This window comes from Eutrigla gurnardus (genome assembly GCF_963514095.1).
Source record: "Eutrigla gurnardus genome assembly, chromosome: 21".
NCBI classification, from domain to species: Eukaryota; Metazoa; Chordata; class Actinopteri; order Perciformes; family Triglidae; genus Eutrigla; species Eutrigla gurnardus.
Window position 1 is genome coordinate 9072410 of NC_139932.1, and position 26366 is coordinate 9098775.

The window sequence follows — 26366 nt, forward strand, 5'->3', positions numbered from 1 at the left end:
AGCTAGTTACCATAGGAAAAAAAGCCAGTTCACTTCTTTGTCACCCTCTTGTTTTTCAAAAGACTCTGTTTCAGCTCAGACGCTTGCCGGCAGTGTTTTGGTTCTATAATAAGTACATATAGTGTGTAAAAAAAAAAAAAAATACAACATATGCATAACACATATATAGCACAGTGACACACTTGCAGTGTTTACATGTTGATTCTTGCTGGGAATGTCTGTCGAAGGTGATAATTTATTTCCGGGGGGTCTGAGAGAAGGGAAAAGGGAGTGTATAAACTAAAGTTTGGTGTTTGTATGCCATGTCAGAAGTTCTTCATGACAAGAAAAATTTAAATAGACCAGAGTTATGTTGGATTAATGAATGTGTAGACCCTTCTAAGATAATTCACATTGCTATGATTAAATGCATAAATTGTTCACTTCACTTCTGTGTGGGAAATTTGTGTCTAATAAGTGAGAAAATGTAGAAGTTTACACACAGTCCATATTCTGCATGAAACATTCATATTGAGACTTGAGGTTTGATTGATGCTCAGTCATGTGCGCATGTATTTTCCTTTGTAATTATGACCCATGGATTACAATAAAAAGACAATTTAAAAGCTGGTTATGTTTTGAGTACTATTTTTGTTTGGATGACAATACTATGTGTCAAAGAAAACAACAGAATTTACACACAACTTGATTCTGTATTAGACAGAGAATATCTTAAAGTGGTGGTCCTCTTTAAATACATGATGATGTTCGACATGTTAAATTCAATTTTTCAAATTATGCAGGACCACTATGTTAAAAAAAAACCTAATAAAAATGTTTTATAGTCTATTTATTCATCAGAAATAGCCTGAATTAATTCAAAAATAAATACATAAATAGCAAACCCTTTGGACAGAAATCACATCATTGGAATTTCTTCATGACATTTGGGGAGAGTTCACTTTAGACAATTAAATACAATTCATATGGTTATTCCAGTATATTAATGTCTTTTTAAGCTGATACATTGAGGAATTGAGGATTCATTATTTCTCCACAATTAGTTGTAGACAAAATCTAACCACTAAATACATTTTGCATGTGGAATTTAAAAAAATATTTCATCATTTAACTCACTTATAGCACAATAAAACCAAGATGGGTGGGTTGGGTGATTCCCAAACGTGAATGTGAAAACGTCCGTGTTTGCTGACTTGTATTTCTACTTATGTACACTTTACGTGCCAACTTACTATGCGATTTAATTAATTATGTGTACATTTTAATTTAAGCTTCCCGGCACACACACACCTCTGTATTGTGCCCTTCCGGATCCTCGCTTCCGGCGGGGACGTACCTCGGTCAGAAACGCGTCGACGTCTCATGGTTCCGCCGTAGAAATGGCCTCGTCTAGACACTTAGCCGTTAATGCCAAATGAGCTGCTATATTTTGGAGTCGGCCGAGCGAAGATAGCCCCCGTCCGAGCCTCCACCCGGGAGTGTTGGGAAGTTTATCGGTAATTCAAGGAGCGGCCGGGCAGAAAACAGCAATGACACATTTCTTGTGGCCAGAGTCGCTGTCACCCGCTCAACTCAAGCGGCTGGAGGAGCATAAATACAGCGCCTCCGGTCGGTCCCTGTTCGAGCCCTTGTGTCAAATCTACTGGAACTGGCTCGTCGAACAAATCCCGACATGGATCGCGCCCAACACCCTGACTATTGTTGGACTGTTGGTCAACATCGTCTCCACGGTGGTGCTCATGTATTATTGTCCCACGGCGACGGAGGAGGTGAGTTGAAGCGACCTTGGCCCAAAAGTTTTCTAGGGGGGGAAGCTCCTATCTCGTCCTTCTGTGGTGTGGGACGCACGCCAGTGCTCCGTTCAAAAATGGCGTAAATTAAAGTTAAGTGGCGAGCTGCGCGAGCTCTCGCGTGTTCATATTTAACGTTTAACATCTCCTGAATCAGCAGAGTCCACTTATTAATTCGGCGTACGTTTGAGCCTCACACCTTCTCACTTCTTTTGAATAACATTACCATTTAATAGTCAGCAACCCTGTTCGCTAACGCCCACGGTGTGTTTGGGCAGAATATCAGAAATGACAGCTCTATTACCGTAGTATAATTATATAGCGTGAAATAACCACGTCCGAGTCAGAACTCTTTTAGGTGTACATCGGATAAGGAATCGGGATTATACGTCGTCAGCGTTGACGTTGTGTTGTTGTCTGTTCGGGCTCACGTGATGTGCTACTGTTGATGGTAAAACAGACATTTGAAGGGGACATGTTTTTGCTCTTGTTAAGTTAGTTAGTTAGTAAGTTAGTGCTACTCGCAGCAACAACACAACTAGCTGTTTACATTTCTAATTTAGTCTCAGCTACATGTTCCCTAAAATGCAAAACTCAAATACACTAATAGGCCTTGAAACGGACCTGTGACCCAGTTAACCTGTGTCACCAGGTTCACTTTGGAGCAAGGAGGACATGCATAGGTGTGTGTTTATCAGATTCAAACCTTTGTTCAATATAACGATGACAGCCTTGCAGCTAAGTCCACAGTCCGTGCAGCATGCTGTTACTGTCAAATTCCACATGTGCAAATGCATTTCAGCCCCCCTTATTCATTATTTAGTGTTGCATTAGGGAAACCTGGCCGGTCTCCTTCACAGACTTAAAAAAGGTATGAAAGTCTCATGCATTTGCAAACATAATATTAGAGGAATTTGGTCCAAACAACCAGTTTTTGAGGTCTCCCTACCGTGTGACCTCTGCGATAACCCTAAACAAGCGGACTCTGTCCCCGCGAGTCCATGATGCATTCAGGACATGGACTTTGAAGGAAACAGCAGGATCTTTGAATGTTTAGGACGGCGTGAGATTCGCTATCTCTTCGCAAACACAGACTATCTTTGTCTCCCTCTGTCACACACACTCACAAACATTGTAGTGGTAAACACGATGTGTTGGCCCGCTGTAGTGTCCAGATGGTCTACAACCTCCACCCCAGTTAGAGGAACTTAGCCACAGCTGGAATCCCTCATCCCCTATACTTACAGTATACACACACACACACTTACAGTATACACACACACACACACACACACAGATACACTCATGGATAACGCTTGAAATATTACTCGTAAGTTTCTGTTTTACAAGTTGTGTGGTGACGATTTTATAATGACATACATGGATGGACGGCACAGTGTCGCCTTACAGCCTAGATCCTTACTCACCTTATTTTCTGATATATGGATAAACACAGATCAGCTACGAAAGAAATCCAAACATTTTTAACTTTTAAAAAAGGTCATTACCCCCTCAACCAGCCCCACCAGCCACTATATCTCCATATTTAGATAAATAAATAATAATAAAATGAATAAAAAGGAGTGAACTATAGAAACAAGTCAGTAAACAAACTAAAATAAATACATAAATGTAAAAATAAATCTGGAGAATATCATTGACCGCACGTTTATCAAACCAGTCTAGCAGGATGCCTGATTTCTATTGCCTCATAATAATTCTGCATCCTCTTTGCATGTCCGCCACTTTAGTTTGTAGATAACAGCCTGAAAGTAGCCACCCTGTCTGTAACAGTGCACCTTCTTTCCCCCCCCTAATGGTTAATGTTTAATTCAGTCCACATCCACTATGAAACGCTGCTCTGTGATGTACTGTGTTACTGTGATGGACTTAAATAGTGTCTCTAGTTGGAAGACGTTAGCTGCCCTTTGCTTTATGACCGGCACCTAACTAGTGTTTTCATCGTTGACTGATCTGCTGATGACTGTCTCTTTAAATCGTTCGGTCTACAAAATGTCAGAACATTTTGAAATATTAGTTTTGTTCGACCAGCAGTCGGAAAAAAAATAAAAAATAGTATTATTAATATTTTTAACTTAAATTACTATTTTTCCTTTCCATTAAATAATTGATAAACCCACTGCTCTAAGGTCTACCTTGCGTTTCCTAAGTGTGTTGCTTCAAAGAAGTGCAAGGCTGTGGTCCTTCTTGTCTAAATGAAGTCTCCCCCGACCCCCAGGCTCCAGCATGGGCCTTCATCCTGAGTGCTCTGGGTCTGTTCATCTACCAGTCTCTGGACGCTATTGATGGGAAGCAGGCCAGGAGGACAAACACCAGCTCAGCTCTGGGGGAGCTCTTTGATCACGGCTGCGATGCCGTCTCCACTGGTGATTTACTGAACGCTAACTTTAACTCTTCTCCTATTTGGTTGAGGAAGAGATTCATCATTGGTTTGTCTGTTGTTCTTCCCGCCTTCAGTCTTTGTTGCCGTGGGAACGTGCATTTCCTGTGGCATAGGAAGATACCCGGACTGGATTTTCTTCTGTGGTTTCATCGGGATGTTCATGTTTTTCTGCGCCCACTGGCAGACCTACGTATCCGGGACCCTCCGCTTCGGCCTGTAAGTCGACACAGATTCTCTTCTGCTGTGAAACCATTATGAAGTCACTTAAACTAATAATCTCCTTCTTCCCCGTTACTTTCCTGGCAGGATTGACGTCACAGAGGTGCAGATCGCCATCATCACCATGTATTTGATGTCGGCTTTCGGAGGTGTGAGCCTTTGGCAAGCCACGGTAACTGAGAAGAAAAATATTTTGTACAGTCACATGTGCAGATGCTCAAGTACTGTACACACACATACATAATCACACACACACTTTCATTTCACCCTGTATAGTTAACGTTTTCTTCATTAGTGTTTGCACCAAATTAATTATCTGATCATTTCCTAGTTTTTAGTCGTCATTCTAGTCATTAAATAGAATCTGTGTTTTACTTTTACTCTGTGCTGCCTTTGGAGGCTTGACTTAACATCACATGAGAAGTAAAAAAAGGTAAATATGGGTAGCTAACGCCATGGCAACAGGTCATCTACTGGACATGATCTGGCTCAAAAAGCTGATGATGTCCCCCCCCGCTTTCTTTTGTTGCTTTGTCCTCCCATCATGCTAGGCATGCCTGCAGCTTTCATAAAAGCACATTTCGTGTTACTATAAACGAGAACCCTGTGCGTCTTTGCATTACTTTGACCATCACATGTTTCCGTAGTTGCCCGTCATTGGACTGAAGCTGTACACCTTCCCCATCATCGGCATCATCGGCGGGGCCCTCTACTCCTGCTACAACTACTTCCATGTCATTTTGAATGGGGGTGTCGGCAAAAACGGCTCAACCGTGGCTGTAAGTCAGAGTCACACTTTACACCCGAGTCTAGAGAGAACTTCTGTTGTGATGCACACTCACTGACATTCGCTCCGTTTAGGACACCAGTGTGCTGAGTCCTGGTTTGCACATCGGCCTCATCCTCACCCTGGCCTTCATCATTTTCAAGAAGTCGTCCAGCCAGCTGTTCGAGCTCCACCCCTGTCTGTACCTGCTCGCCTTCGGCTTGGTCGCCGCCAAGATCTCCAACAAGCTGGTGGTACGTTCCTATCGTCTATAAAGTTTGTATTTAACCGGGTCATTTAGTACAGCCTGTATTCAGTCGGTGCTTCTCTTTCCCTCCTGTGTGTCTTTGAAGGTCGCACACATGACCAAGAGTGAGTTGCACCTCCCGGACACAGCCTTCATCGGCCCCGGCCTCCTCTTCCTCAACCAGTACTTCAACAGCTTCATCGATGAGCACATAGTCCTCTGGATCGCCATGGTCAGTGTCTCACGCATTTATAGTAGTATTATGGTTTTCCTTCCTTTTCTAAAGGCATTCTGGTAATATTTAATATTGCAGTTTAACACCCTTGACTACAAACCAACAGACAACAACAAATAGAGATACTCTATGACTTTATCGCCAAAAAAGTTAGAGCGTGTTTGAGAGATGGCTTGTTCAGTTTAGACTTACTGTGATGTGGAAAAGGTCTGATATTTGATGGTGTGAAATGTTCTCCGTGGTGACTGTTTGGATACTGTGGTGTTATATAAACCGTACATTATGCTTTGTGAGGCGGAGCCCACGACTCGCTCAACAAACAAGTGTATCTTTAAGGCTGTCGCAGAGAAAAGTATCATTTAACCGGAAAAAACATCTCATTCACCGTTTCATTATTAATACGTTCTTTTCTCCGAGACGCCGGCTTCTATTAAGATCTGAACATTGCGACAACTTAATTGAACCAAGTGTGGAGGAGAGCTGCAGTTACAACTTGCAGGACGGGTTACGACTTCCAAGGAAAAACCCATTCAGTGTAATGACACGTCAGCGAGCACAGCGTGGTTCTCAGCCCCGTCCGTGTGTCTTTCACTTCTAATCAGGGACTCAAGTTATTACAGCTGGAGTTCAAGGCTCGGCTCAAAGTTCCTTTTTAGACCGACGAGATGACGGAAACCTTCCTTTGACATTCATGACGCATGCTATCTCTCCTGGTTCACAGCGTGAATGCATGATCATTATCCTGAAATTAAAATAGTACTTGTTTGGACAGAAAACTAGAGCAGTCATCTCTGGCGCAACGCCAAGATGCCAGTAGGAGGGAAAGTCTGAATAGGTGACACAGTTTATTGTTAGACTCGCGCGTTTGGGCTTGTGGCTTTCTTCCGGGACAGAAAAAACAAGCAGTTCTCATGGTCAGGAGGAACTGGACTAACAGCTATTGCTTCATTGAACAATTTGTTAAATTAGATTAGACACACAAGCATTTGCATGAGGTTTGCTGCAGCACTAGTCCTTCACATCCTGAGTGGGTGTTTCCAGTTATTCTGGCTGATCAAACCTCAACCTCACGGCAGGTAGAGCACAGGTGTCCCCAATGACATTAGTTACACCTGGTGTCGTGTATGCTGGTTTACTGGGACGCTTGAACGTAACACTCATTAATGTTATCAGTTACACCTGTGCTTTTCCTGCTGGCATGCACCTATTAGTAATAAAGTTATTTATATAGCACCTTACAAAACATCTAGAAGTGCTTAGTCAAAGATTCTTGATTATTTTTAATTGAGTTATTGTTATATATATAGTACAATTTAGCACGTTCATTATCATAAAGTAAGAGCTACAATTATTGCTTCTGCTGCTTTCCCCATACACTACTAAAACTGAACCACATGTTGTTACATCAGGTAAATTGGCCAGTGATCCCAAAAACTGGTGATATTTTGAAAGACTTGAGCACTTTATAAAATCTTTCACAGTCATTGAATACATGTCGGCACTAACGCAGCATGTGATGTTTGATCCTCTTGCTCTTTCTCCAGGTCTTTTCTTTTCTAGATCTAGCACGCTACTGTATGGGCGTGTGCCTCCAGATCGCCGCTCACCTGCGCATCCAAGTTTTCAGCATCACACCGCCGAGCCAAGCACACCGCGACTGATGGCTTGCCCGGCGGGAGGAGGCGGGGGGAGACGCAGACCTCTCCCCGCTCCTGAAAGCAGACGACGATGAGGAGGAGAGACCCTCCTCAACCCCGAGCCACTGCAGCCTTGACAAAGTGACCATTTCTGATTAAAACTGCCTCTACCACAAGATGGAAAAATGAAACCAACTCAACACTACAAGCCAAAAAAGGAAGGAAAAAAAAAAGAAAAGTTATGGAAAAAGCATGGATTTTATTAAATGGAGTTTCCCTTGAATTTCTGGCAGTTTTAGCCACTAATTTCAACATCCCTGCATGTTGTCAGAAAATAAAGTTTGGATTTTTTTTTTTTATCTACGTCCTGCTTATTGAACTAAAATACCAAAATGTTTTCTTTAATGGGTACTTTATTGTTTGGGCAAATATCAAAGCATTTTTTATTTACGGACATGCGTGTCCAACATGTGGGATTGTCATATATTAAGACGCATAACTTTATCACAATCATAATCACAATTAGATGAATCTCTTTGACGAATGCCCAATCTAAATCAATTACCCATTGAAAGTTTCTCAATCATTTATTTGTATTTATTAGATGAATGTGACTAAATCTGACATGAATCAGGGCTTGAAAATGCAGATTAATTTCTCTTTTTTTTAAAAATGACCTTTAAAACCTCAAATAATTTCCAATGAAGTTTGCAATGTGGACTGGCAGGTTGTCAACGTGACGGGGCGACGGTCTGCGTTAGTGCTGAAAACAACGACAGGTTTTCTATCAGGCTCCTCTTACAAACACCTATCTATTAATATTTTATTTTCTGTTACTCATCTCATCCTACAGTCCTGGAAAACACAAATAAAGAAACGCCTCACCTCCGGCCTTTTAGAGCACCGTCGACTGATGAAGCATTAACACAGACTTGTTCTGCTTTCTCTGTTCTTCTCCCTGAAGGGCTAATAGTTAATCATTTGTGATTGTACAGATTCAACTGAAAACGCCTTAAATATTTTTGTTGTAATTACTGTTTAACTTGTGAATATTTAAAACTGCTTTGTACTTTTCTTTTTCACTGCAGTATCACACCAGATGCAGCAACACTAAATAATACAATGCTACTGGTACTGTTCACTCTTAAAATGTCATCACTTATACAAATGTATATTATGTATAGGAGAGTGATTAATTTGGTCCTTGAAAGATTTGTTGGATTACCAATAATTTTGTATTGATTGAGTATTACTGAATTGTTGTAATATGACAGATTCATTATTCAGGTTCATTTTGGTTCAAAGGGATATTATCTGTGGTGCCGGTAAAAAAAATAAAAAATTGTACTCCTGATTTTTATTTGGCAAAACTTCATCTCAGATTCTCCTTTTGCAGGATTATTGACATAATACTGAGGGGTGTCCTAAAAAATATTGTTTAGCATAATTTACTCTGGATTTTGGAACTATGCATTTAAATGTATAACCTTGGTTTCAACACCATGTTGCACTGTTCGATACTACACCTTTCTACTAACGGATACTGTATGTTCGAGAAGATTGTAATAAAGAAAATATTTTTCATGCGATGTGTTTACTTTCTCAACAGTTTTCATTTAAATAAACCTCTGCTGAAGGCTAACATTTGTATTTAATAACAATGTATTTCATGCTAATTAGCTAATTATAGCATGCTAACACAAATAACCAAGATGGTGAAAACGGACACCATTAGCTTGTTAGCATGCTGACGTTAGCATTAGCTCAAATACCATTATGCTAACGTACGCCTTCACAGAGCTGCTAGCATGGCTCTGGACTTGCTTGTTTTTGTGAAATATTGGATAATGTTACCCGTTTGGTTATCAGCTTATTTTAATAAAAACATACAAGAAGTTTAAACAAACAAAAAAAATAGTGTGCTAGGTGTAACTGCTTACAACTCAGATGAAACATAACGAGGGATGCCAACTTGATACTCGGTTTTTATCTACAACCTTAATCTGAAAAATAACTATAATGGTCAAAGAAACGTGGAGTTAAAATGTAAATACAATATTTACCTCAGTGAAGCAATGGAGTACAATTATGACTTCATAAATTGTACTGTAAGAACAGTACTCGAGTAAGTGTGCTAAGCTATATTGACGCATGAAAAAAAGACCAAGATGACTGAACCAGGCCACATTTTATTTCAGTCAGAGGAACCACTGAAGTGATGCAATCTCATCGCTTCATCTGTTGACATACTGTACATCATATGACTTGTATAACAGCGGTAAAATGCTGACAGTGTCTAATAGTACCATCCTTTTTTGTCATTATAATAAAAGAAGTTTGTAAAACCCACATTCAAAAGGAACAAGTTGGCGCGGTTGATGAGCATCGTCAGTGGCTGTGTTAACATTCTGCGACATTCATATTGGTTGCAGATAAGTCATTGGGGGTCACCGTCACATTAATACAATCAAAACAGAACATGCTGAGGGGGTCTGAATTTCAGACAGTAGCGATCCTGTCGAGTCCCACAGGGACACACATACAGGTGGCTATGAAAGCTGTAGTATCACTTACATGTAGCTGCAACAATCTATGCCATATGTACCACAGTAAGAATCATATTATCCTGAACCCTATTCTTTCTTATTGTAAATCACTAGATTGGGATGCGATGTGGCCAACATTTAAAGACATTAAAAAAACAACCAACAGGAGATAAACAAAAATGTTCCCAAGCAGGAATGAACAACAAAGGCACTTCAAGTTTTCATGTTTTTAAAGACGACGGACAGAAAGATATAGCGGCCAACACTTAAATTAATTATTCATTCATTCTATATGTATACTTTTACCTTCAGTTCTTGAAAATGAAGCCACAGCGATAAAAGCCAAACACAACCAAGGATGCGAGTGCAGATTATTTTCATCTGCTGGCTATTTTATTAATTATCATTTTGTGTATAAAATTGTAAAAAAAGAAAAACCCGACCAGAAAGCCGGGTGGTTGGGGCACGTACCTCATGGGCACTAATGCCCCCAGCAGCCAGTTCCCTGTTCAATCCCCAGCCGGCCGGACCGTTTGCACACATGTCATTCCCCGACTGCAGCGATGTCCAGTCTTATCCAAGAAGGGCCGGTGTGGGTGCAGGTTTTAGTTTTAGCCCAGCACTCAGACAACTGAATCAACTAATTAACCATCCATGGTCTTCAATCAAGACCTTGATGAGTTGGATCAGGTGAGGTAGTGTTGGGCTAAAACAAAAACCTGGACCCACACCCTTCTTGGATAAGATTGGATACCCCTGCCCTACTGTATTTTCCTACATTTCCCATCTCTGCTCCTGTCAAATGAAGGCATGTAATGCCCCAAAATAATCTTAAAAAAAGCCTATCACAATTTCCTTGAACCTATAATTTATGGTCATACAAAACAGAAAAAAATACTCGGATTTAAGAAGCTGCCAACAGCAAATATTTGGCTTTTTTCCGTGAAGAGTAACTGGAACTGATTAAATCGGTTATCAAAATACTTGCACATCAATTAATCTGCTCATCATTTCAGCTCTGACCGCAAAAGTTTGTGAATTTTAACGGTGAAACACACACGCAGTGAGTCCTGACCAGCTGTTGTCGAATGTTTCACACTTACATTAAACAGCACATCAATCAATGACATGGAGGGAGCAAGACACGTAGAGGGTGGTGCAGTGTGGAGGGAGTGTTTTGTTTTTGTGTGTTGTTGAACAAAAGTCTTGGATGCCCCCAGTGGAGGAAAAGAAGAGTTACGGGCTTCTTCTTTCTGGCTGCCATTCCTTTCCACCGGCCAGCCCCATCCATCATCTCATGAGACGCGAGTCGCTCCTCTGTACGTGCTGATGCAACACAAGGACGGAGGACTTTAGATTCCTGCTGTCAGCCAGTCCCCCCGGTCTGAATCCACTCTACTGAGCGGGGCAGAAAGGGTGGACGTTGTTTGAAGTGCAGAAAGAAGAGGAGAGGGAAGCCTTCCTTTTTTTGTTTTTTTCACACCCGTTCAGGGTTGCTGTCCTTCACTCTGCGTCTGGGGAACAGCTTTCGCTTTAACAGAATCAGCTGCAGGATGAGGGCAGAAGAGGAAATTGCATGATTACAAACGGCAAGCAACGAAGGAAACGCATAAAAAAAAAAAGCTTTGTGTTCTGTCGGCAAGAGGATGATATGGAATATGAGAGACTCATACGTCTGTTAAATATGAGCTATTAAGATGTTGATCTTAGCTCAGTATAATATCGACGGTGTGTTAACAACACATACAAGATTATTTCTTTATCGCTACTTGTAACTGGAGTTCCCATTGGCTGCCCAACAACTGCTCCTCAAAATGGTCTGGTCACAGAATACTGTGCAACACCAGCACACAAGCAGTCTTTTTTCTTTTTTTTTTTACATGTTTTTGCTGTTTGTCAGATTTAGTTCCCTTCAGACAGGCCACACAGTTTCCCCATTTCCTCGCTTTATGCTCAGCTAACCGTCTGTCGGCTGATATTTAACGGACAGATATAAAGCGGTTGTTCAGTCAAAAGGACTTTGACACCTAATTCCCCTCAGACCTTCTGTAACCCAAGAAAAACATAATTGTAGAAGCAGGGCAGCAGACTAAAATCACCTCTCCCTGGAGGAAAGACACTTTTGATCTCTATAATCTAATCTGTCCAAAGCTGACTCACATTTCTGTATTTTAATAACTGACAGCAGGATAGGCGGGCTCATCTGGTCCCAAAAAGACATCAAACGTCTGAGAACACTGCTTTACTGTGGGGGAAATTCTCCGAAGGTCACCTCAACTATTAACCTTTCTTTCAGTTCACTGAGGGGAAACTGGAACCCTTTGGATTAGGGAAGTGCATCTTAACAGCTCAATGTCAAACTGAGGCTGAGTCACATTTGTGCAACATTGCCTGGCATTGATTTGAGCCTCTTACAAGTTACACACTGGAAAAAATGTACAGGAAAGTTGCCCAAGAAAACAATCTTGATTTTTTTTTTATGTTTTGCTATAATGTGCTTTCCTACAGATCGGAATCCCACTTATCTGGCACCCAGACGTTTGAAGCATATATATAAGAACTGTCTGATCCAAGTCAACAAAGCCTCGCGTTTCCAGAGGACTGCTGGGCGTCTTTCATTTCTGTAATGCAGGCTCTGGCTCAGCAGCTCATACTATCGCGACACATGAGATGGCTCCGTCTGCGAGTGGAACGTCAAAAGTGAAGGATTCGGTAGCTCGTGTGTGAAACGGAGAGGTGTGTAAACTCACGCCTGGGTGTCTTTGTCGGAATGTGTAAATAAAGCGGTGTGTGTGGTCCGAGGTGGACGCGCTAACCTGTTCGGCAAAGAAGGACATGATGGTGAAGATGACAAGCGTCACAAGCACACAGTGCGTCCAGAACTTCAGCTTGTCCCGATACACTCGCCTGCAAATTAAAAACAACATTTCAGTCCCTTTTGAGGAACTTTCATTACGCCTTCCGACAGCAGCAGGTGCAGAGACGGAAACTTGGCACCCCTCACTGGAGAGGAAGCTCGTTGTAACAAGAAGGAAACATACAGTATGCAGAGGGCAGCGGGGCAAGAAGTTGACAAGGTGAAATCACCCAACGCCATCTGCTCGTTACTTTACTCAAAGAGAAGGGGAGGTGGAGAGGCAGGGGCTCAGCTGTGCCATGATCTTGCAAGTATCTTACGGCGAGCGACAGATCCGAGGCGGCTTGGTCTAGTTTCAAGGACTTAATGCAAGTCTGGCATTGTCTAACTGAAGGCCCCCTGAGCACAGGAGCAGGATCCCTGACAAAAAAACCCTAAAAGCCCCAACAGCATTCCCACTGTTCCAACGTGGCAACACTGGAACGGCAACACTCGGTGGTGACAGCCAGAAATACTTTTCTCAGGATTTTTTTGGGGGGAAAAAAAAAGAGAGCTAGATAAACAACAAGGACTCAAATGATCTCCAAACATCACATCCTACCATTCCTGGAGCTCGTCCATGTGCAGGAATCTGTTGCGATACTCTCTTGGTAGTTCAAACTGGGAGGAAAGCGGGAACATGGACTCATAGAAGTCTCTCAGCACTGCTTTCACTGTTGCAGCGTCCTTATGGCTGTGGTCGATGTTATCGTTCAGACAGATGAACTTCCTGTTGGGGATTAATGACAGTTCAGGTAAAACCTGTTTCACAGCCAATAATAAACGGTCAACTTCGGTTGTAAAAATAAATAAATAAACCTACCTGGGATTCTTTCTAATGTCGTCTAACTGGCCGACCACGTGGGACACGTTCGTCCGCACCATCTTGAAAGCGATCTCCTCCTCCCCCATGGTCTCAAACCTGTCCAACAGAGCACATGTTAGCAGCAGGGAGAATATTATATATGAATTTGAATCCATTTTCAGTCCAAATAATGACACTTAAAGATCTCACTTGTATTTATTCTGGTCTCTGAAGGCTTTCTGGATGCGCTCTGTGATGGGCTTGCAGTGGAGGACGAGGCCCTTTGTGACCGGAGGCTGTGGATTGAATATTGGTCAAATATGTTGGTAAGAAAGGGGACGGAAACTAATTATTTCTAAAGGATTAAAGCGTTTTAACAGGAAACATGCTAAAACAGAACGTCAATTTGAGGTTCTCTTTTGCGTCCCATACACTTAAGTTTGGCTCACCATGCTGGGATCATAGTAGGCCTCCTGAGTTGGGTTCACCAGGTGGAGCTGTGTCAGGTTAGTCGGGAGTGTCTTAGAGCAGTTTATCAACATCTGCTCCAGGCCAGTCAGGTCCTAGAAAATACAAACCAAGAAATACATGCTTCAAAGATCACAGGAAATCTTATGAACTATTATCGGACAAGTCTCAGAGACTTATGTAGGGAAGAGACGCTCTTTCAAAGCCAGGACAGACCTGGAGGCTGAGTGGCAGCTCGTGGATTCTCGTGGCGAGAGTTCGAATCTCTCGGTCGGACAGGACGCCCGAGTGGTCTGTGTCGATCTCATCGAACACCTCGGACACGTTGAGCTGCTGCTGGGCACTCATCAGGAAGTAGAAGTACGAAAAGGCGAACTGCATGTCCTCTGAGTGACGAACGCGATGGCCTGACGTCTTGTCAAACTCCTCGGGGAATCTGAAGAGGAAAAAAAAAAAGAGCGCAGAGCAGTTTGAGATTTTGCCTCGTCATAATACCGTAACAAAGAATCCGTAAAACACTCACGTGTCCTGCAGCTCCTGCATGATGAGGCGGTCCACCATGTGAGGCATGTGTGCAGGGACTTTGCGGGACGTGAATCCGAACTGGCCGTTGAGCAGCTTGTTGACGTAGCGCAGCGAGTCAGCGAAAGTGTCCTGCAGCCGCCGACCAGTGGCAGCCCCGTCAGCCTCATACGACAATTCTCTCTGCAGACGCTCCTCTTCCTGTGGAGTCAACGCAAATAGATTTAAAACTTAAATAAATCGAACCGCTTGGCGAGTGGAAGTTGCAGGCCCTACTTACGTCAAGCAGTGCCTGGAAGTATTTCCTCCTCTCCCACGGCAGGAAGCCTCTGTCTGCGGAGACGAAGTGTTGGAGTCTCCTCCCAAATGGAGCTCCTTCTGCAGCATCGACCGGTTCGAGACTCCCCGCACTCTTGGTTTTAGAAATGCTGTTTAGTAGCTTTGAAGTCAAGGGCCTCTGGATCGCAGCATTCAGAGTTACAAAGTCTTGCTCATGCTTGTCATCGATAGGGACGGGGATAAGAGGAGTGATGGCCACGTCTTTCATGGACATTTCTTCTTTTGAGTTTTGATGATTCTGAATATTTCCCGGTTTCTCCTCCAAGGGTGGTTTTCCTCCCAAGTTCTCTCTACTGGGCTTCCCCTGGACCTTTTCTGCACCCTCATTGGCTGGTTGTGAATCCATGTCTGGCTGCCTTTGAGCCAGCGTCTTATACGGTTTTAGAAGCTCAGCCTTTGTGAGGTTATAACCCTTCATAGTGATGTCACCGATCAGGAGTTTCTCCTCCAGCTTTTGCAGCTCCCTTTGCACAGCGGCAGGTAAAAGTGACACGTTCAGCGAAGGCACGTCTATGACGACCTGAGGTTCACCAGGCCGTCTCGTCTGGATCTTCGGACCCCGTTTGTCCTCGGGGACATCCGAGAACGGGAACGGAGGCTCTGGAGTCGCCGTCGGCTTTGGCTCTTTGCCGGCGTCTTTGCTCGCAGCTTGGGACACATTCGCCTGCGGCACCTCGCGGGTGTCGACGGCTACGCTGAAGCACATGACGAACTCCGTCTCGTCTTCTCTCTGGAAAGTGAGATTGTACTGGATCTGGGTGGAGTTGTGGCCCGGGTGGAGCAGCAGGTGGATGGTCTTCCACTTGTTGGCGACGGAGGTGTGGCGGAGCGCCGGGTTGTCGCTGACGTGGGCCTCCGAGACTCTGCGGGCCAGACTGTCGAAGCTGAAATATGGCCTGGTTTCACCGACCGGGAGGGTGTACAGGCTCTGATCCCTCAGCAGGGTCACATGGTGCAGCTCGCCAAAGTGATCTACAACCGAAATTAATGTTAACTAGATTTTTTATTAACAAACCCTATGATAAGGCCAAAATAGTGTTACTTCCTCCCTTTATTATAACTCTAGTTATGGTTATAAACTAGATAGTGGCTAGAAAACATCAACACAGCATGCATTTTATCATTTAACTCACCTTGGCCACAGTCTCCCACATCAAAACCACAGGAGAGAACGTTGCAGGCCTGGTCACAGAACTTGTCCGCCAGCCAGGAGTTGGCACAGCCTTGATTACAGTACGAAATCCCCCCAAGACCCCCCAGGCCACCTGCAAACTGCCACACCTGTCCGCCACCTCCACCGGCCCCGCCGCCGCCGACCCCCGCCACAAAGCGACTGTTCCCCGCTGCACCTGTCAGACGAAAAGGAACGACCTGTGAGACGTGAACCAAACAAACTGCCGTATTTGCACAGGAGAGGCGATAAGTGTCTCTCTTTACCGAGGCAGTCTCCTCCGTCCCAGTCACAGGCAGAGTTGTTGCAGGCTTTGTCACAGTACCCATCTTTGATCCACGATCCTGGGCAGCCCTCGGCACAGTTGGGGACCGGCCAGGTGAGATACACCTGCAGGCAAATGAGGAAACAACGTCTGAGAAAAGTCGTCTCCATTAACCGCCGAAGCAGTCGATGCACCACAACTTTCAAAATTAACTTCCACTTCCACTTTGTTCCATCGCATTCACACCTTCTGTCCTTTGGAGTGGCTGTAGAAGTCATCCGGCCAGACGTCTCTGCCGAACATGACATCATCATTAAGGTAAATGAACTTCTGAGAGAGCCCCGGGATGCGGTGCATGTGGGTCTCGATGGCGGGGGAGCTGAAAGTGGGAAGGTGGCTGTTGTTCAGGAAGATATCCTGGAAGGGGGGGAAAAAAACACATTTACATTCATATAATAATAAAAATCTGAACATGTATGGTATAATCTCATTTCAGGAAATTAGTTTAATTATATGCCAATGGTCCAGAATTCAAATTGTCTCATGAATATAAACATAACAAGTACAATTTAACCATTAATTCTTGGCAGGGGTCTTCGGGTCAGGCTCCCTCCAATATGACAAATGAAACATCTGTAATTGTTTTGGTATTTTTCTATTTAAGACACTACGTAGCATTAAGAGTTGGTAAAAATAAGCTGATCCCTGTTTAGGAGTGCAGTGTGGGAGAGGTCGAGGCTTTCATTTTACCTGATGCGTGACAACTGTAACTCTGGGGTTATCCAGGTTGAGCCAGGAGGGAATCTGCCCATTAGTGACGATGAAGATGTGTCGCACCCAGGGGGCGTGTCTCTCCACAGAGCGCAGCGAATAGCGGAGCTCCTCGTTGTCCTCGAATCGGCTGGCTGAAACATCTTCGTCCTGTTTGGACTGGAGAGGAAAAGATACTTATGCTGTCTCTCAGGTGACATTATTGCTCACGATGACCAGCTAACGGGGCTTAAAGGAGGACCAGTAGTACCTGGGAGATGGCGGTGAGGTCCCAGAACAAGTAGCCAGGGCTGATGGTTAACTCCTTCCCATCCAGGGTCAGGTTCTTTTTCGCCTGCTGGGTCAGATCAGTGAAATCCTGCGGGGTCTTCAGGTGGAGCAGGGCGATGCTGGCCTCAGAGTACAACTCAAACTGAGAGACAAATACACAGTAAGGTGTTAGTTGCTTGAAAGAACAAAACATAATATAATTCAGTTTCCCCAATGCTTTTGTTCTTGACCAAATTTGAATATCAACCAGGATGCTTGGAGTCGGATATTGTTCCCAAACACAAAAGCCAAGATCAATGGAATGACCTCTAAGTCAATCCTAAAAAGTAATTTCTCAGTCACAGTCACATGCTCGCTAGAGCGCAGCCAGTCGTGTGACAAGAGACCTTCAACTGTCCATCATGGGGACGGGAAGATTTCTGGAAGTCTGGGAAGGAAAATGAGAAGACTGGCGGGTCGACCTCTGACCCCGCAAATCAAAGCAGCTATGATGCTTGTGTTGAGGCATCCGCTGGCTGCTGTGTGTGTGTGTGTGTGTGTGTGTTTTAAAGAGATGAGAGTTCAGAAGATTCTGTGACGTCATCTTCTCCGTGGGGTCACATGGATGTGGCTTTCGTGAGGGGTGGTGTGTGTGTGTGTGTGTGTGTGTGTGTGTGTGTGTGTGTGTGTGTGTGTGTGTGTGTGTGTGTGTGTGTGTGTGTGTGTGTGCGTGTGTGTGTGTGTGTGTGTGTGTTGCATGAGAAGGGAGACACCCCTGGCCTTGCATTTCAAACAATCCGTCTCACCTCTCTTAAACTCTAAGCTTCCCAGGAAAAAGACTCACCCCGTCTCACTTCATCACCCGACTCCACTCTTTTGTTTTCCTCCGCTCCCGTTTTTAGGTGAGGAGGATTAACTGTGTCTTATAAACCCGGCGGGGAGCAGCCAGGAGACAGCAAGCCCCGGATCACGTTGCTGTCTTTATTATAGCGCTCTTTATAGGCCTGATAATGCTCCAACATGCGCACACAGAGCGGCGGTGAGTGGTGGCCTAACACTGGCACATGGCTGTAAACCCCACACACACACACACACACACACACTTATGAACTGAGTCATAATGAAAACTGAAATGATTTTAATTAGTTTTTTCTTCAAACGATCAATCGTTTTCTGGTTCTAGTTTCTCACACGAGAGGATTTGCTGCTTTGTCCGTTTTAGATAACCGGGTTTTCCATTGCTTAAAGTAATTTCTTATTATTCCAACTTCCTTTTATCTGAAGTTATTCCTCAGCACAGTGTCCCGTGTGAATTTTAGTCACTTTGTAAACGGTTCCCTGTGACCTGTATGTCACTGCGGAGGCAACAGAAAATGTAATTAGCCAAGAAAAGAAAAAAAAATTAGTTGACACCGAGTAAACCAATTAACCCTGTGGTGAGTGATCTATTTAAGCAGGTGCATTGAGGTTTTGCGGCGGCATGCAGCACAATAGGCGGCTCCGTCTGAGCTGAGGCTGCGTCATCAAGCATCACCTGTCTTTTTACAGCGTCGGGACAGACAGAACCGCTCCTTTGCAGAATAAGTTTGAAGGCATCATCTGGGAACTCTTCACAATCTGCTAATATAATAGGCTAACAATAATCAGCAGCTAAAACAATCTATGCAGCCTCTTATCATGCTAAATTATTACGTCATGTCTATCTTCTTTTTCTAATTCTCCTTTTTAACAGCTGCTCTATGAGAAACAAAAACCTTTGAATGTTGCTCTGTAGTGGAGATGAGACACCAAGTGGACGACCGCAAACGAGTAAAAATACAGGCTACTACAAACACATCAGCGTACACAAACACTGGGGGGCAGATGATCAGGAGGGTTGTGGGGCAGCTTTCATCACCATACCGCTCGGTATAACACCAGCTATAAATACCGGCCGCCTCACCGCTGAACCTCTCCCTCCACACTATGCACATCATCCCTCTTTCACAGAAACGGCCTGGCGACACCAGGAAACACCTTGAAACCCAAACGGTGTATTGTGTGGTGCCACATGTACCTACAATCCTTCCAGCCTTCAACCACTCTTTCCATCCTGGACTCCAGTATCATCTCCACTCCCACTACAAACCCTCCATTTAGACCCTGCAGCACCTTTTCCAGCTCCTTCCACTTATAAAAGATAGAAACTGGACTCTAAACCAGTAGCCCCAGGCTTCAACATGCAATGATGGGGCGGGTCCAAGAGTGTAGGGAAGGTCAGTAAAATCCTTGTGACCTTTCAGCGTGCTGGCTGGCGCCACGCCACTCCAAACAGTTGTTCTGATGTTAACCCCCGCACCGCCAGCTAATGTTAGACCCCAAATGCCGCCAGCTATTATCACGTGACCTAACGGGATACACTGCAACCACAATCCTGGAGACACATTCAGGGAATGATGGAACAGCCGAGTTTGGTGATGATATGTAGGTTAAACACTGTTAACCTGCATATCATCACTTACAAAGTTACAGGGAGATTGATTCTGTCAAAGCTGCTGCTGCTGCTGTGTACTAAAAAATATCATACAACAACCGACTATGTGTTTTGAAAAATGATCAAACCTCCTTTCTATAGATAAATGTGCAGTGAAAGGAAAACCCCAAAACATGGAAAAAATGGGATCGTACGCAGGATTCTAGGAACAACAGTATCAGTTTTATAATAAGAAATACATGAATAAACTGTGCACCTTTACTATTTATTCTTTATTGTTATTATTATTATTTTATTATTTATTCTGTTTTGTTTTTAATCATTTTGCTGCCATATTATTTCATCGTTATAACATTTTTTACACTGAATAATTGGCTTAAAATAATAATAAAATAATAAAAATGTCAGAAAACTGAAAATTGAACTATTTTAATGGCTTGTTTGGTGCGAAATGCAATCCTAAAGTTGCGTAAAGATGTTCAGTTTTCTCTCTAATGAGAGGAAGAAACACAGCAAATATTACCTGAAGCTGGAAAAAGTGGATTATGGGGATTTTAATTTAAAACTGAAATAATTTGACTCGGTCTATCCACAAATCAATTAATTTACTGATTGTTTTTGGTTTCTGTAAAGCTGCTGTGTCACGTCTTTGATCGCTTTAAGTCTACAAAGGCAGTTATAAAAGATGTTATCTAATCTGTCACCCATTTATTCTAATCAGCCATGTGAGTATATTATTGGAGGACAGGACAAACAGTTGACTCACGGCCGTCCTGCCCGTCTGCTGCTGAGACAGGGTCACTCAGCTCCAGGGCTGCACTGTCTTGTTTTCTTTGATTATTTCAGAGTAATCCATGCTCGTTAGTGGCATTCCTCCCTCTCAAAATATAAAGCAGACTTCTGATTAGAGAAAATTATTAGGTACACAAGCCTCCGAGCTATCACAACATAACTGTTACAAATAGAGAAAGGCCATATTTAGCAGGACAGTGCAACCTCTGCTCCAAGGAGGATTTGACATTTGTGTGTATAAAAAGCTCTTAATTTGTGCACGAATATACTGTAAATGTCTGCAGTGAGCAAACTCCCTTCAGCACGGTGATAGGACACTGTTAGAGTGACATCTGGTGGCAAAGATCAGTTATGTCAACGTTGCACTGACATCACTTCCAAAAAAAACCCCTTTATGAATTAATGCTCTAATTCTCTGCACCGAGTAAAGAATATGAAGCTTAAAGGGTTTAGAGTGCCAAGAGTGTTTATTGTACCTGAATCCAATATGAAACTCTGTCACCTGCTCTGTAAGTAAAATACCTTCCTTATCAGACTCTGTAGTGGGACTTCAACATTTTTCTCGTTGAATTCTGGGGAAATTACCAAAAATCTTGAACTGATAATATTACAAACCAACAAGATAAGGAGACGAATGTCTTCTTATCTATTCTGGAATTTTTCCCAAAGTGTCGTAGAGGTAAGTGATGGGAACAAAATAATGTTTTCAATATAAATAAGACACAGGGGAAGAATCTTGTAGATGTAAACAAATATAAAACAGATCCATATAATGAGAATCTCTGGAAACATGTCCATTTGAATATGTTTCACATATACAGAACTAAAAATGTGCATTATTAAGTTATAAGTAAAAAGGTCACAAGCCACATTTTAATGTGCGAGAAATATAATAATTAAAAATTAGGTCAATATAGGCAGCGCTCTGACTCGGACATCCCTCATAATAATGAATCATTACTGAATGAATTAATTATACTCATAAGCAATAAAAGTAAAAGTGTGTGTTTTACCTGTTTGATCTTACTGGTTATGACCGAGGGCAGTTTGACTCTCAGCTGCTCCGTTTCCTTATAGGACGCCGGGAAGCCGCTCATGTAGGCCAGAGACTGCATGCGGATCAGACCCGGGGCCTCTTTATCCGTCGTCTGCATAACACACAACACAGAGGTTCATTTCCATATTAAAAAAACACACCTTCTGTACTTTAATAACCTTTAGTCGGTCGTTCTGTGATCGCAAATATTATCAAGGGGTGTGAATTCATACAGTTCAACAGCAACAGTTATAAACTCACCAGGTAACATCTGGACACAGAGAATTTCTGGTCTTCTCTGGACACATCTGTATAGGCTTTATCAGCTGTAAAAAAGACAATGAATGAATAGTGAGCAAAGCAAAATCTTCAGATATGAATCTATAGTTTCATCGTTGATACCCACACATTAAGTGGCAGTCGAGTGACGGCTTAAAAGCCACATTAGCAATGGAAAACTCACACTTTGACTGTGTTGCTCTTTCATGCTGCTGTTACTGGTTATACAGATGACTCACCCCACCGCTGCAGCATCTTCATGTCTAGTTACTCATTAATCACATTCAGATATCATCTTTTGCATTGTAAATCATTTTATTGTCTCAGTGATAATCTGCCTTCTGGGGTCAGTTATTACACCACTGTGTTTTTTAAGGCTCTCCCTTGTTTTTTTTACTGGATATTTGAATTTGTGATTGGTGAGTGTGTGTGTGTGTGTGTGTGTGTGTGTGTGTGTGTGTGTGTGTGTGTGTGTGTGTGTGTGTGTGTGTTTATACCATCAGCCTGCGAATGGAAGACAACCACAGACACGGTGGTGGACGGGTGGAAGGCTTTGTTCATCAGCAGCAGCTCTTTGGCAGCGGACAAGGAGGACGAGAGTGACGGCAGCTCCTTGAGAGTGACATTGGCTGGCAGAGCGGGGTCCAGGGCCAGCATGGGCGCTATGATGCAGTGGGACAGCAGACACTCTGGCTTAACACTAAAAAACAAAAGAAATAATACTTTACTCAATGCATCTCCACCTCCTGCTCTCACTCAGACGACCCTCTCCTCCAACTGTGGTTTGACACAAACACCTGTGGGCGTCTGTGAAATTAGTCACAAATGTATTAAACGGCTTCTTTTGTGGAAATGTTGCATCGTTTCCCTTTTTGTTTCTGCAGTTAAAAAAAAAAGAAAGAAGAAAACCTCAGATGGGTTTGTAATCTCATCAGAAAGTGGAGGGAGAAGACGTTGTGGCGAAGACAGGAAATCCTCACCTTGAACTTAATCTTCACTGTGGTTCAGCTGTAAGATTAGAGTGATCGCAAAATGCACTCTTCCACCTTGTTAGGTCTTTTAGTTAATTTGTGTTGTAAAAATAAGGCCAGAAGTGTTATGAATTTTAGATTAATAGCCCAGCGCCCAATGACAATCATGAATAATACGTTATAAACAATGCTTCCTGTTCTCACATTGCTGTCTCATTGCGCCTTTATCAGTCATTGTGTTTTGAAAGTCTGTGAATGACAACGGCATTGTAAGCTTCTTAAAGGCAGAATATGTGGCAGAGCTGGATCGCATGGTGTCAGAAAGGTCCACACCCCCTCAGTATCTTCAGGCTCACCTCTCTTTGGGAACTTCAGTTGTCTCACTCGCATTTTTCCCCAGGCGTTCCCTGTGTGCAACAAAACAGTGAACTCACTATTTTCATCAGATACAACCTTGAGTAGCACAGAATAACCACACCATCTTTACATGTTTTTGTCGAAAATCCTCAGAGTTATTCTGACCTTTGACCCAATATTCTTTCTTCCTCTGGGGAGACGTCTGAACAAGTCAGTCATAATGCTACAGCTCAACTTTATGTCAATTCTGACTGTATTCAGCTAAAAACTGAAGGCCCTGGAGTGTATTTGCATGCTGACTATATAATGTAGAATTTCTGCAGAAGAATAAACTTTATATTTGAATGTAGGCGCGGGTCACAGCCTACATTTATTCTACCTAACAATCACACTTAAATGCAACACTTCATTTGCACAGCGGAGTCATAGCTACCTCAGAGCTCTTTGTTCCTCCTCCAGTTGCTCTTTGACCGTCTTCAGCTCCTTCAGCAGAGCCACGTCTGTGCCGTTCACCCATGTGTACACCACATCAATAGGCATGGGCAGACAGAGCCTGCAAAAAGGAATGCTCATATCACTCAAGATGGTCCTGAAACGGCAACGCTGTGACCCGGTTTCCCTCCCCGGCGAGTCCGAACTAGATTCCGTTCATGCATGGTTACACGTTGTCCTCGTTCTTTCGGGTCTCTCTCGGAGGAAGGGTACAAACTGTCCTGTGTGGCTCGAAAAGGATGGTTGTTGCAGAATATGGGCACGCTTTCAACACATTCGTGAATACGATAAGGATTCTTCTTCTGCCCAAACCCCACCCAAGAAGTGTTTTTCAGTTGTTACTGTAAGTGCAGAGATAATCATGAGCTGTATACAGTGGCGATGCGTTTAAGGCACCCTTCATTGGGAACATGAGTGATGTCTTTTCGCTCACCTGCTCTGGAATGATTTCCCACCCACGTTGTCTCTGTAGGAGTCAAACAGTACGTGATACTGGTCCCGACTCCACTCCACCACCACCTGCATGGACAACATGATGATATGCAACGTCTGGGAAACACACAACCTCACTGTCTGCACAGGCACAATAAGACTTCCTGAGTAAGCTGGGAATCTTTGGTAACAGCATTTTAATCGAACATATGTCCAATAACAATAATAAACAAAATAAAAATATTTTTTTTGCGTGCTATTCGCAATCTTCTTCAACAAAAAAAATACAACGTGAAGGACTGTCAGTTAGCAAGCCTTGGGAAACACATTTGAGACATTTCTCCAAATACGGAAAGCCAAAGTGATTCGATATTAATGCCGAAGTGGCACGAACACAATAAAGATTCATAAAGCATTCGAAATACCAATCTCATGATATGCGGGTTAACTAGCGAGCTAGTTTATGTGAAACATATGGTATATTTGAGTGGAATACGGTGAGGCGGCGCCTCGGAACAGCAACAACGAGCACACAGCTGTCGAGCAACTAGCGTTAGCTTAGTCTGCGACAAACCTGGCTGCAGTGAGTGACTGGACTTAAAAGAAAATAGAAGAAGTTCACCTCTCCGAACTGAAAGGCGGAAACTATCATGAGGACGATCCCCCCGAAGCAAAGGTAGAGCCCATATCGGTGGGACAGACAGGTGTACGTCTGCCTCTGTAGCAGCTTGAGCACCGAGTTGACGACTACCATGGTTCTCCTGGGCAAAGCATGCCGCTGCATTCATTCAGAAACAACGCAGGTTTAACGCAGCAGACAAAGAAAGTAAACATATGCGACTCCGGTCTGTCAGCTGACCAACAGTCAGACTGCATGACACATGACGACAACCCCCATACATCTCACGCTTCCTCGGCCGCCCCGCTACTTTCTTCTGCGCCTCGAGCTCGCTGTCGCCCCCTGGTGGGGAGGAGGAGCAGGGTCCTACACACCCAGCAGGCTGAGCCACATTATCATGAGCTAAGGGCCCTAACTTTGTATGTGTGCCATTTAGTGGGTTTGTCAAAGGTTTTTAATTGAAAAGAGGTAGATGAGTATGGCTTGAATCAAAATAGATGAGTTTTGCGGTTATAAAAAAACAAAATGAGCTATAAGATGCTAAAAAAAAGCCCAGAGCTGAAGAGAAATGCAGTGTTGATTTATAATTCTCTGTGGGTCCATAACCATTAGCAACTACTTCACATTACACATTTTCTATATTGTTATTATATACAAAAAAATATTGTTATATATCCTTTATAAGATTTCTCATTGAAAAGGGCAAATAAATATAGCCTAAATGTTTACTTTGAGATCATAAGAGGAAAGAAATCATCACACTTTCAAAAGAAAGATCCTAATCCCTTCCTATGTCTTAAGTAACTAAGGAGCTATTACAACCAACGTCTCAATTCTTAAATACAAATCTCCAGCTATAAAAAGTGCACCAAATGTGCTCTGCAACAAAACCATCCAACAACCCATTTCTGGCAGTAGAAAAAACAGAAATACAGCTGCTCAAAACCAGCCTTTTAAATGCCAACAGACAGAACTAGAAAACACCACTAAAAGTGGGACACGTTCAGGTGACATCACATGATCTTAGAAAAGGACTTTGGTCATGTGATAAGTTGGAAATGAGGGTGGGGGTAATCAAAGCCCCTGACTGTGGTCAAAGATGATTCCTGGTGTTGAATGTGGATGATTGAACTAAATAGCTTACATAATCCCATTGTGATTCATGTGACAGTTTCCCAGAACTTCTGTCAGACAAACCGGAAGTCCTCCTCTATGGTCTCTTCCCTGAGTCCAGACATGATGCAGCCTTCTCTGCTGAGTCAGTAGGCTAGTCCTCCCAAAAATTAAAAAAAAAAAAAAACTTTTTAACCAACAATTTCTTAAGGTTACCACCAAGTCAGGCCCTAGTAATATAATAGAATAACCAAATCAATGAAAAAGTTAATTTTTGTCCCCCTATAGCAGCACTAGCCCTGCAAAGAGCATCAATATCACAACCACGCTTCTTATTATAGATTTCAAAATAAACGTGATTTGTTATTTGAAACTTCTGCACGTGATCACTTTATGGTTTTAACAGTCAAATAGATTACTTATACTGTTTAACTGCTGCAACACAATGAGCCTCTACTTCCTAGTAGCAGTA

At 43.1% G+C, this 26366-nt stretch overlaps 2 protein-coding genes across 2 annotated transcripts; one reads left to right on the top strand and one right to left on the bottom strand.

Moving 5' to 3' along the window:
* Positions 1–1352: 1352 nt before the first annotated feature.
* chpt1 (choline phosphotransferase 1) lies at positions 1353–8884 on the top strand. The gene is made up of 8 exons (XM_084039282.1): positions 1353–1769; positions 4030–4177; positions 4269–4410; positions 4501–4585; positions 5061–5192; positions 5275–5433; positions 5533–5658; positions 7206–8884. Exons 1-8 carry the CDS (start codon positions 1530–1532, stop codon positions 7320–7322), a joined length of 1149 nt encoding a protein of 382 aa, XP_083895408.1. The 5' UTR covers positions 1353–1529; the 3' UTR covers positions 7323–8884.
* Positions 8885–9474: 590 nt separating this feature from the next.
* Positions 9475–25067, bottom strand: gnptab (N-acetylglucosamine-1-phosphate transferase subunits alpha and beta). The gene is made up of 21 exons (XM_084039083.1): positions 24785–25067; positions 24164–24249; positions 23672–23791; positions 23238–23288; positions 22408–22610; positions 21893–21957; positions 21609–21743; positions 17332–17493; positions 17061–17240; positions 16557–16727; positions 16312–16435; positions 16008–16223; positions 14816–15846; positions 14537–14736; positions 14230–14449; positions 13995–14108; positions 13756–13841; positions 13564–13662; positions 13303–13470; positions 12661–12751; positions 9475–11390 (listed from the first exon to the last, which is right to left on the bottom strand). The coding sequence occupies exons 1-21, from the start codon at positions 24944–24946 to the stop codon at positions 11322–11324; spliced, it is 3753 nt and encodes a 1250-aa protein (XP_083895209.1). The 5' UTR covers positions 24947–25067; the 3' UTR covers positions 9475–11321.
* Positions 25068–26366: the final 1299 nt, after the last annotated feature.